The 13003-nt window shown below is 40.5% G+C and overlaps 1 protein-coding gene across 1 annotated transcript in view; it reads right to left on the reverse strand.

Annotated features, from left to right (window-relative positions):
• The window catches only part of LOC118233036 (cadherin-12-like), an 89682-nt gene that overhangs the window by 40487 nt on the left and 36192 nt on the right, over positions 1 to 13003 (reverse strand). The window contains exon 2 of the mRNA XM_035428341.1: positions 11033 to 11405. Coding sequence (XP_035284232.1) covers positions 11033 to 11266 — 234 coding nt within the window. The 5' untranslated portion in view covers positions 11267 to 11405. The remainder of the gene's footprint in view (positions 1 to 11032; positions 11406 to 13003) is intronic.

Here is a 13003-nt window from a genome sequence, read left to right on the forward strand (position 1 = left end):
GTGTTTATCACTTTGTTTAGCATAAGGTGCAAAAGGCTAATGTAAATGTGCATTCAGTGGTATTTCAGACTGCTCAATCCAATTGCTTAGAGGGCCCAGGGGGTCAATGAAGGATCAGCTAATTCCAAATTGCATTCACCCACCTCTAAACCTGTCACCCTGTGTAAATATATTCTTTTATTTAATTTCACCTCTCCCCAATGTGTGTCTTACTTCATTTCAGAGTAGAAAGCACAATCAAAGGGAAAAACTGGTGGAGAATAAGCAATGGGGCAGTTTGTGATTTGCACGCACTTAAAGTTTCTCGGAAGTTCCAATAAAAAATAATGACCGCACAGTTCTAGTTTAGACCACTTACTGTATGTCTCATATCACAGCTCTGACATAAAGTCAAGGGAAATTATAAAGGGTTCAGTTCTGAAAAAGGAAAACATCAATGCACCAAGAGCGTAGAGACATAGGGTTCCATCTGCAGCTAGTGTCATTTTCAGACATCAAGCTTCAAGTCACGTATAATAGAATTGCTTTGTCTTATGTCAGCCTTTGCATTTGCATTAGTTTATATATATATATTTATATATATATATATATATATATGTTGTTGTTGTTCACAAAGTACAACATTGTCAGACTAAACTATAAATGTCCCAATCATCATCATCATCATCATCAAAAAAAAAAAAAAACTGATTTGTGCTGATTTTCTTTTTTTGCTGTAAAACTGCAGGCTCATAAAAAGATATATCATCCAATGGCAATATTTCTTCTTCATTTCTTAAACTGCAATATTAGTTTATGGCTCAGCACTTCTTTTGCACACAGCTAATAAACCAACCAACATATACATATCGGGTCATTAATCAACAAGCTACAGTACGCAGTCCTTCATCTATCTGTTGGGGGAGACTAAATTTCATACAATCCATCTTTATCAAAAAGTCATTATGGAATGGTTCACAGTATCAGTAAACTAAAACTGATTAGGACATTAACATTTCTGATATATGGTCCAATAGCAATTGAAACAGACATCCTATTCATGAGCGGTGAATGAAAAGAAAAACATATTGATCAAAAGAAACGCCATTGGTTATCGAGATAAATGGCATCATTATCCTTAATGCCAACATTTATTTTAGAATTTAACTTTTCTTTTTAGCGGGTGGTCTACTTTCGTCATTACTACACATTATGACTGTAATTGGCCTTCACAAAAACAAAAATGCAGCCCATTAGCAACCCTGGTTAAATGGTGTCCAGTAGGGTAATACTTTTGGATTACTACATACCCCGCATTTACACATTACAGTGGCAAACGGCTCTGTTATACTATTAATTATTATTTAATTACAGTAACTATATGTAGGGCTGCAGACATGTGATCATGTTGCTACAAAGCTGATAGATAATCCCTCTTTGATAGTGGGGATTTTCTTTTGTCATGTATTTAATATGGCTCAGATCCATAGCCAAATTTACATAGGAAACATTCAAAAATAATTAATAAGCACACAGTGAGCTGGGGAAATATATATATTCAAATTTACATTTCAATTGAAATTGAATTTTATGTTTAGAATAAGTGAAGAGACAATAGAAATGGAAAGTTTCTGGACCTCTGGAAGGTGTTGGGGTCCATGAAGGAGGAGAAGTGGGATATTACATATATTTCTTAAAAAAAAAAAAACATTTCAGAAAATCAAAAACAATGGAATATGTGAGAATTTTTGTAATCAGACCCAGCTAATATTAAAAATGAATTTGAGCCTACATTTAAGTATGTGTGTCTATGTGCACACTTGTGTGCATGTAAGTGTACATTTGTGGCTGTGTGTGAGAGAGAGTGTCTATATGTCTTTGCTTATGTGTGCATCTATGTTGTTCAGGGCATTTAACACAACCCATAGCCATGAACCCCTCAGCACCTGCATGGCTTTGGACACCCAGCTGAAGAGAGCCCCTCATTATCAAGGAAGGTATCTGTCACTTAAAGGCCATCCAGGGGAGAAATAAGAGGCAAAGGTCAGACAGAAACATTACATATCCCCACACTAAAGGGTGCCAAATCAGCATACTCGCATTCTCCACACCTGGTCTGAGCAGCAGAAAAAGATAGGGCAGCCAGATCAGAAATATCACTATTTTATGCATTAGCTTTGCACATCCTGATTCAGTGAGGTGGATACCCACACACAGACAGTGATGTGCCATTGTCTCCTCTCTATCACACCAGTTTACAGGTGTTTTGGCAGGCAAGTATACTGTATGTCAAACAGCACCAGAGGCTTTGAAAGACAGTCATGCCACTGTAACTGGTCAGAAGGATTGGGAAATTCAATGTTCCTTTTGATACTTTGCCAGATTTATGAAGAAATATTTAAAATATAGACACACATACCTTCAGATGATTGTGTGTGTGTGTGTGCGCGCGTGCATCCGTGTGTATACATATCAATACTTTAATCAATCAATTTCAAGCGGATAATTTGGAATGAATGATTATTGAAATTGAACATGCAGTATCTGAAGGCGGAGAATGAACTTGACTGTTTGTTCCAATCTACGATGGGTTGTACAAGGCAGTACTGTATAAGCATTGCTGTAATGCCAACCAGATGGCTATTCCGAAAAGCCAATTAAATTCAAATTAAGGGTCACCTCATAAGGCATTAGTGAGCAAAATATTGAGTCACGGGAAACAGAAACAAATGCGATATTTGGATTTCAGTCCGTGATCAGGTCAAATATACAACGTGGTCAGCAGATTAAACAAGGATTTGTGAACTCGCATGTGGCCAACATAACAACGCATTTGGACAATCATCACCCATATGTAGACAGTAATGTAGTAGACCCAGGGGAGATTACGGGTTAATCTGATGCAAATGAGAGAGAGCCGATGCTCTTTTTAATGACTACTGTCTCTAGTCCTATCCATGCCAAGAAAACTGGAATCTATTCATAAGGATATGTCATCACCAGTCATGGCTGTTGTACGTTTGGGCTTTATGCAGGGAAGTTTTGCAATGCAGCTGAGCCAAAGCACTCAATTCCTAACTGATCAACATTTTAAGTAACTAAATCCAAACCCAGTGCTCTGGTACCACCCGGGAGATGTAAAACCAGCGGATGAAAAGACACCGTGAAGCCTGCAGATGGTTGGGCTCCCTTATGCGATGATGCGTGATTACTGCTCCAGCTTATAGCATTTCAGATTCATGGGAAGTTCTGGGCAAATTTCAGTCCTTGGATCCAGAGAGCTTTGGGGAGGCCACTATGCAGATGGTATAGCAGAATGCATGTTAGGCACACTGCCTGATTACTTAAACACTTATCTCACGATTCACTAAAATGCGGCTGGAAATGCCTTTTTACAAACTTTTAAGTTTGTGCGAGAGCTCTATTATAACTTTCTATGTCAGTATTTTCGCTCATACTAAATAGTGTGTATTTTAATAATTGCAGTCAGAGCGTAACTAGGCATGAGCTCATCTTTGTGACAAATGTAGTTTACGCAGCTGAAGTTGGCAGATAGCAGGAACCTGACTGACCAATAGTGAGTAGATTTATTAGGTAGGGAGGATGAGGATACCCTGCCAGTTGAAATCATTCCTTCCTGGGTGAGGCTATGGCTAATTACTAATTATCCCAAAGAACCTGCAGCCACATTCAGAACTGAACTTCCTTGGGCTACAAATCTGGAGTGTCCTACCTAATATTGTTCTGAATAGATAATCATTTTGTTATTTTACATTTAAATGGCACTACCTACAAAGAGGGCTGTAATTTCTGTACGGATCGACCGATATGGATGGTAAATACCATCAATTTAAAGCTGAAAATTGTGTTGCTTTTCAGATACTTACGGGCGGTTACAGTTTGCAAAATTGAGAGACCACCTTTTCTTTTATTTACTTTTTAGTCTACAACAGACATTAAGTGCAAGAAAATAATGCAGAAAACAGGTATTTAACACAAAATTCCACAAAAACTTCCACAATTATGTACAATATCAAATCTTTTCAGATCCAGAACATTGAGCTGTCTTCTCACAGTGGATGGATTGACAGTAACACCTGTGGATTTCTTCAAATATAAAGAAAGAGTGGAGCTTGATTTTTCCTCCCAAAGATAAAATCTTTAAGTATTGTCTCTATGATGTGATAGTTTTGGTGTCCACCAGTTCTTGAATGGCTGTTAGGAGTCCCAATTTCTCTGCATCTATCAATAATCTCCTGCTTTTTTAAACTTTTTTAACCTTTGATTTTCCCCTTCCTCGTGCAATTGAATTATCTTATATCAAATTTCATCCGAAATATCTGATTTAAGCATTTTAATTCTGATTGGGTAGTTGTTTGTCTGAATGTTAGAGCCGCTATTGAAGGCAAAGGGTAATAACTGAAAAAAATAAAAAATTATATATATATATATATATACAGAGAGAGAGAGGTAATTGTGAAGTATGTCAGGATCAATTAAGCCGCAACTGTGTGCAACAGTTTCTTGATGTCTTCAACACTTCCGGGCTAAAAATCCCAATATTCAAAATAAGTTCTGGTTCCACTTAAATGAACTAGTTACATGCCTTTACGTACTTGCATTATTCCACACAGAACCACAGACACAGTGAAAAAACAGTGCCATAAGGTGGACGACAGCCAATGAATTGACATTAATTTTTAATGAAGGGTTTTTTGTGGTCAGTGTATTTTAGCCACAGCGGTTCTTGTGATTCATTTTCCACGCAATGAGAAGAGGATCAAAGTAATTGACTCCGGCCTACAAAAGGCCCTTGTGAAACTCGAACATAATTGATCCCGTCTCCATCTCGAGGTTAGAACGTGCGGAGCAGCCATCAACGGCGCTGGGTCTCAACGGCGCAACCGAGACACACACGGGACCGTAAACACTTTAAACGAGCGTCGCGGCCAGGTTAATCGTTAGGGAGAGAACGAGGGAAAGGGTTGATTTAGCGCATGACCAAGAGGAGAGTTTTTTTTTTTTTTTCTTTTAATGCGGTAGGCCATTGCTCAGCAAGGGACAGTGGGACAGTTTATTTAATTGTACCGAGCATGGTCTCTCTAAATTGTCCCCACAGGCAGCCCACGCTGTCGGCTCTCCCGTAATGGATGGCAGAACTGCAGATCAGCAGTTAGCTCCTTCCCCTTTACCTGCTCAAGGGGCCGAGTTCAAGCGTCTCACTTAGGGTGGATACATTATGCATGTAGTGGAAAGATAAAACTCTGCAGCTTTGGAGATTGTTCTGCGTTCATCAACAGAGTCATTCATTTTAAAATCGGAGTTTAAAGTACGCCATGCCCGTGATGGAAGATTTTTTTTAAATGACGGGTATTTACATATAATTTTTTTATTATTTATTATAATCTTTTTTAGGCTTACGTGAGATAAATGCCCTCTCTTCTGTTGGAGCATTGGATCTGGCAGTGTTGCTAGTGCTTTAATCCCTAACAAACATACTGTAATGAGCATGGTGACAACCAAAGTACCAACATGACCCTACATGTAGTTTATCTTCCGATGATTGTTTTGACAGCTTGAAGCCAATCTTGGTGTAATGCTGGGGAAGAATCGCTCCATCAAATCTATGTCCAGCCACCCTAGACATGAATCCCTGAATCATGTGTGTATGCATAGACCTGCATCCAGAGCTAGCTACTATTACTTTGCCCTACGCTGATTACCACATTTACTGCTCATTTTAAACATGCACTTTGTCCATGCCTGAAGACAAAAAAGGGACAATTTAAGTACCAAGATTCTTGGCAATACCAAGATTCTGACTTTATGTAAAGATAGACACTGTAAAATCTTTCAGTGACTTGACTTGAGATGGGTTATGGGATCTGTACCTAGCCAATTCCAGGAATATTTTAAAGGGACAAATTCTGCCCCTCTGCTTGGCATTCTGAGAGGTGGGTCATGGGTAATGACTGTCATCCTGTGTAGAAGGGGTGGGTGGCTGGGTACTGGGAGGTAGCTGTACCATCACTGTTCAAAAGTAGAGATAATACCCAACTGTCGCAATAACTTTTTATACTTATCCCCGGTCAAAGAAAACACGTGTTTAAGAACAAAATACAAACAAGGCCCCCCTACTTTGTGCATTTCCTTTGAACCTATTTAGAGAAGAAATGTTATGATTACATGTCAACATATTCAGTCACTGGGCATAGCTTTTGCAACTTAATCAGGCACGTGAAAAACATAAAAGAATAAATCAAGGTGTAATAGCGCAAATGTAATTATTTTTAGCAAAACAAGATTAGGAGTGAGCCGCAACAACTTATTGTCCTTTTTTTTCTTATTGGTTTGACAAGTTGACAGGTGGTAATGCAGGCAGTGTTTTATCCTCTTCGGATCTGTCACACCAGGTAAACAAAAGTTGCTTGGCTTGCGCTCATTAATCCGGGCTATGCGGAGGGCTTGACAAGTGAAGAAAATCCCTTAATGACTTTTTGTTTTCTTCGATTCGCCTCAGTGCAACGGTGGTAGATATGAGCACTGACGTTTTCTCTCTGAGATACCCAACAGAGGTGCTGCGTTGTTTCAAGTAAGTGGTACGTTTGACAGTAAGTTTCAAGAGGGGTTTAAATGAGAGCACTGATTTGGAAGTGGCACACGTTATTTCAGTCTATGGTTTTAGAAAAAAAGAAAAAAAAAACGGAATACTGTCCTCTCCCTCATGAAAAATGAATCTAATTAAATGGTGTTTCTGATAAGCAGTCACAGTACTGCTAGCAGATTTGTCGAGAACAAAAACCTCTATGCCCTTAAATCTTCTCTGCATACAGGGTACTGTAGGCTAATAGGCTAAGAGCTCCAAGCTGGATTTTCTGTGGCACATTATCACTTACATGTTAAGTTAATTAAGCATTTAGCATGTCTTTTCATGCTGTTTTTCTGGTACACTTAAGGTTTTTGTTATATTAAGGTTCACGTTATTATACATGTATATTTAGCAACACTGAAAATAGTGCGCACAGTACAGTAGGATTTTATGAACATTAGTGCAGTGGTATGTGTGTGTGTGTGCGTGTGCAGTTGTAGTTTGACTGTAACACAAGCAAAACACAATGCATCCCTGTGGACTGATACTTCATTAAATTAGTGCCAAACATGGCATGAGATTAATGGTGAAGTGCAATGGTCACCAAGCTGAATTACAGTAAGATTAATCATAAGGCACACCACCAGTTTAGCTGTGGCTGAAGATATCCCCTGGTCTTGTACTGCAGCCACCTTGGTGTCTCACTGCAGCAAGGGCAGTGCTGCTTTATATTCCTCGGGCACAGCTTCACTTCTATTATAATTCCCCTGCTGCATTTCCGTCTCAGTCTTATTCTTCCTCATCCTAACGGCCCTTATCTTTGACGTGCGTTTAAATGCAAATGCATTCGGAGGGTGCACTTTGTTTAAGGCGCCACCTGTTATGGGCCCGGTATGAAGAAATTACTGATCTGAGGCCGATACACGCGTAATATAGTTGGTGTCACAGGACGTGTTCTGTTAGGTTGATGAGCTGAGGTTAGGTGCTGGGCTCGGGTGGGGATCTATGCATAAGTGTACAAACTCAGTGGCAAAGAGATGAATACAGCTGGTACTTCTTCAAATACTGTACATCTTGTGTGTTCTTCTGTAAATCTGTAGCAATGTGTGCTAGTTCCAGCAAGCTTTCGTGAGTCTCAAGTAATTAAAAGAGTGTACCTTTTCAATCAGGTGACCCAACAAACAACATATGACTTCAAATATATTTAAAAAGGACTGAGTTCAAATGACAATTACGTGTGCATAACCACTAAAACTTTACAAGGTTTTTTTTTATTTATTGAGTAATTAATTTATTTACAAATTGATTTATGAATGAATGCAGTTGGTGCTTTTTTCCCCACCTTCAACGATCACCAAAATGAACTGTTTGTGGAAATTGACTTTTTTCTACTCACTGATAGCTCTAAGTGAGGTTTCTAAACTAAACAGAATGACCACTGAAGCCAGCTGGCTGAACCGTAAAGACCTTAGCCAGTACTTAAGCCCCCAGTTTATCCCCCTTAGACCACTAAATGATATTAGAACTGAGAAGTCTGTTTCCAATCTGTGAGATGAGAAGCAGCTGTTCTACTCCCAGTAGAGTTTGATGACACAGTGGCCTAAAATGAAGAGGTTTTTAAACCCCCTGCTAAGGTCTTTGCAGATGGTCCGTTGGTTTTTTCCCCCCGGCATCCTTTTGTAACGTATTACAAACAAATAAGTGATTGAAGCGGCCTGCTTACCTGGTTGAATGGATATGCCATTATGCAAGAAGAATAATTAGGTAGAAGCACATTACCTATTCTTTATGTGCATAAATGGAGGGATTCCCTTTTTTTGGAGGGGTGTGAAGGTTGTGTAACCCAATCTAGTCCCAACCTCGGTCGTGGGGACCCGCCTGGACTACTGCAACTCTCTTCTGGCTGGACTACCGGCATCTGCCATCAGACCCCTGCAACTCATTCAGAATGCTGCAGCTCGTCTGGTCTTCAACCTCCCCAGTCACTCCCCTGCTCACTACCCTCCACTGGCTGCCTGTTATAGCTCGCATCAAATTTAAAACATGGGTCCTAGCATACCAGGCAGTCAAGGGATCAGCCCCAGCATACCTCCACAAGATATTCAAACCCTACATGCTAGCCAGACCCCTCCGTTCTGCTACCTCAGGAGGCCTGGCACCTCCCCCTCTTCGCACCTGCGCTTCCCGAACACGTCTCCTGTCTGTTCTGGCCCCACGATGGTGGAATGACCTCCCCGTGGAGGTCAGAACAGCTGAGACACTGACCCACTTCAAGCGACGACTGAAGACTCACCTCTTCAGGCTGCACCTCTCCCCATCCCACCCTACCTCCCTGTAAATGACTGTAAGCTTAGGGTTGTAACTAGGTAGCTGTTTTGTAGGTGACTAAGTTAATGCACCTGTCTTAACTACCGCTTGTATTTTTGCATAGTTTTTGCATTTTGCATGTTGCTGTTCTCGTTTGTGTTAGTGTTAAACAGTTTAACCTTCAGGGTCCAAGTTGAACTATGCGGTTGTTCCCTGCACTTGGACCGGTACTTCTCTCTAGGGTTTTCGTCATACTTGTTCCTGATTATGGTTATACACTTTGTTGTACATCGCTCTAAATAAGAGCGTCTGCCAAATGCCTGTAATGTAATGTAATGTAATGTCTGTGGATGCTGATATTCATTTCAACCACGGTTGCATTCCCAAAATTTTAACAAGCTGTACACTTTTCTTTATTAGGTGCATTTAATGTTTAGTTGAGATTATTTTACGCTCTTAAACCACATTATGGCAGACATAGGCATGCATGCCAAGAAGAATAAACATCCCATGTCTGCATTGTGCTTATATTACAAACAATTACGTGAAAAAGTAAAAGACTGATGAAATTAAAGACTGAGGTGAAGTCCTAGGGAGTCCTCAGCACCGAGGTTGGGGACTACTGGTGTAATCCTCGACTTTGGGTATTGAGTCATTAGTGATGCAGTGCTGAACGTCGGGATTTCATAGATACAGAGCTCCCACCCCCACCCAGTTTAGTTAGGCCTCTTGGGCAATACTTTCTGATTTAATCCTGCCCTTAGTCTTTGCACAAAGTCTTTGTATGAGGTGTTAGAATCGGATCCTTTGAAAGGCGTGCTGTTTTCAGAGAAGAGGCTACGCTTACTGTGGCAATCAAGCGGGGCAATGGAGCCATTACGATGTGTAAGCAGGAGGTGTGTTGATGCACCTTCGTTTAGTCTCTTAGAATAAAAGACGCCTCGCTGTGCCCGTAAAAGATGAAGTCGTTGGTTGTGGGCCCCATCACTTCAGTAAATTGTGTCATATTTATTTTTGCACAAAAGCTTTCTGGCACAATAAAAAAACAAAAGCCTAACGATCTCGCTTCTTTTTTTTCCCGTGGTGTTGCGGTGCCGTTTGAAATGTTAATGACACACTGAAACCTATCAAGCCAGACGTGATGCGAGACCGCTAACAATTTGTCTGCCACGCGTTGCGAGAACACAAAGACACCTCCCCACCCCTACCCCCAACCCATTACAGGACTTATCCCAGTGCAGGAAAATCAATGGATCATTGCAGCTCCATCCTTCTTAAACTTTAGCGAGGCTTCCACACAGGGGCTGCATTGGATTTCAATTGAGGTAGAGCGCTACCCCATCTCCCAGCTAACTGCTGCAGCAGCCGCGGCTCACCGTTCCCCCTCCCCTCCCAATCAAGCTGTTTGTGCTGACCCCACCCGGAGGCTATCCCCTTGACGTCAAGGCCACTGTCTGTAAGCGCGTCAGGCCTGTCCTTCACTAACCCCCATGGAGGAAGTACTCCACCTTGCCCTGAAGGATTCTAAACTTCAACCAAAGTCTATGTAAAGGGTGTTTTTGTTAGACCTTCTCAAGGTAACCATGATGCAATCTTGAGCAGGGCTCATGCTACTTCATAAATCATTGATAAACACCTTCAGAGCTTTGTATCAGCTGATGTAAAGTAATATAATACCTTTCAAATCATGCTCCTGAAAACATGGTTTATCACTCTGTGTTAGCTGTCATACAGATAATACCATATATTTTATTATTATATTTATTTTATTTATTTATGAATTATTTGAATGGATAACATATGTTTATGCTTACTATGTGGTGGTGACCCACTTTGTTCAAGCATGATACAGTGCATCAGGTGGAGTATGCAGCACAGTTCAAACAAATACTCCCTGCAATATGCTTTGAAGACCAATGTAAAGTATATATTGTGAAAATAAATGTATAAAACATATGGAATTAATCAATATAATCCTTCATATCGACTCACGATTGAACACAAATGTACATTTTCTTCAGTTTGGCAATTCATTTGTATATTTAATGTCAAACAGTAGGGAAACTAGGTTTCAAGGTTGATTGAGTTAGGGGCAAAAGTTAAAAATCAAACAGTCAATTACAAAAAAAAAAAAAAAAAAAACTAAAGAAAACTTACCTTCCCTACATACTGTGGGTCAGAACCCATGTACTCTTCCAGAACAAAGAACTGGTTCCAAACCCAGCCCCTTTTCACCCTCTGAAACCCCGCCCCTCCATTCCTCCGCAGTCCCATGATGCCTCTGTGGTGTTCCTTTCCCAGCCTGCCTTGTGGTGGCGAGTGAAGAGGAGAGAGGAGTCCCTTGTCCAGGAGAAAGCAGAGGAACAGCAGTGAGCAGTTCCTTGTAAGCATTTGAAAACTGTGACGTCCAAGATCCCGTTAATTCCAAAAAATATGTCTGCTTGGCAGCATGCAGAACTCCAATCCAGCAAAGGGATTCGGAAGCTCTTGAGGGGTTATCCAGACCACAAAGTCATCCAGAAAACAGTGCCTGGTGGAAAACAGAAATGATATCAATGGCAAAATCCTGGTTCAGTTTTACCCAGCTGTCCCATGTTATAAAGAGGTGAGTTAATATTATTATTAATAATAATAATAATAATAATAATAATAATAATAATAATAACTTTTAAGCAATGCATCACAAAGTGGTGTATAGTGGTATAGATACTACTAACAATTCAGACACCACTCATTCTTAAACTTTGGATTTCTTAGTGATTCTTAATTGGATAATAAGGACACAAAGAAAGGACCTTTTCATAACAGAGCATTTCAGTTAGTCTAAACTTTGTATAAAGTATTAATTATATATGTTCATTTTCACCTGAGAGAGTAGAAAGACATTGAGAATTCCAGCCAGTCAAACTGACTGCATGGTACGACATTTGTTACCATGTAGCATGTTACTACATTCCAACTGTGACTTAAAGTAACCATACAATACCTTACCATCATTTCCTATTCAGCTATGTACCATCCCTATGTTTTGGCCAGGGAGAGGGATGTGTTCGGTGCAATTGTATCAGCTTTAGTTATTTTGTTTTTTTCTTTATTTACATCCCATTTGTGCGGGCATTGTTCATTGGCCCACTGTCACTGTAAATTAATCTGTTATATTTAAGTTGACATAACAACCACACTGACTGTTTGGCATGCCAATTAAGTAGAACTATGTGAAACTGTGCCTGTTAATTTGTTACTTCAGCTGTCCCTATTGTCTTTGTTGAGTTGGCGGACACTACTGGATGAGCCTGTCCCAAAGGCTGTCTGTTTGAGTGTCAGCACAAATCACCCAAGTGAAGGGGGGGAGAAAGGCATCGTTTCGCAAGGGAAATTCGCTTTTTTCACCAACGTGTCACATACAAACACATGGACGAATTGAATCTGTTACATGTCCCACTGCTGAACCAATTACCCACGCTACTGTCGCAGACGGCAGCGTTGCAATTCCTTCACAGATAATCAGGTCCTGACACCGAATTTCCACCAGGCTGTCCCTGGGTAATCACACGTGAGGTTTCTCAGCTTCAAGCTCAAAAGGACAACGACGGCAACAAGTGACTGAGGTCAATGTGTCTAATGTGTCTCTTGGGGAAGGGAGGTATGTGGATGAATATCTTGTTATTTCTGTGAAAAAAATCAACGGAATATAATTTAAAAAGTTGGTTAAATGGAACATGAATTTAAAAAGTGGATTTGTCTCATAGAGCTGGCATGTCCAGCGATGCACCGCAAGTACTGATATTGATGATTATGAAGTTAAGAAATATCGTTTTTCCTGTAATTGCATTCCTCAGTGAAAATGCCTGAATTACGGTTGAGAAATGACCTTTCTTAAAGCTAGAAATGAAAAAATAAAAAAAAGTTCCGAAGGCTCCCTTTGAATCGGTCTGGTCAAGCGAGGTGTTCCATTACGAGAAGTAATTTACGGAGAATGACGCAAACAAATGAAGCGCTTTTTGAGTCGGGCTCCGCAGAAGTGCTCCGGACTGTAAGGCGCGCATCCTTGCTAAGCGGGCTCACAGGCGCGTGGTAAACGGAGGAGGGGCACGGCGATTTGGGAGGGGCTGTCGGGTGGAATGATGT

This window comes from Anguilla anguilla, chromosome 8 (assembly GCF_013347855.1).
Source record: "Anguilla anguilla isolate fAngAng1 chromosome 8, fAngAng1.pri, whole genome shotgun sequence".
NCBI lineage: Eukaryota > Metazoa > Chordata > Actinopteri > Anguilliformes > Anguillidae > Anguilla > Anguilla anguilla.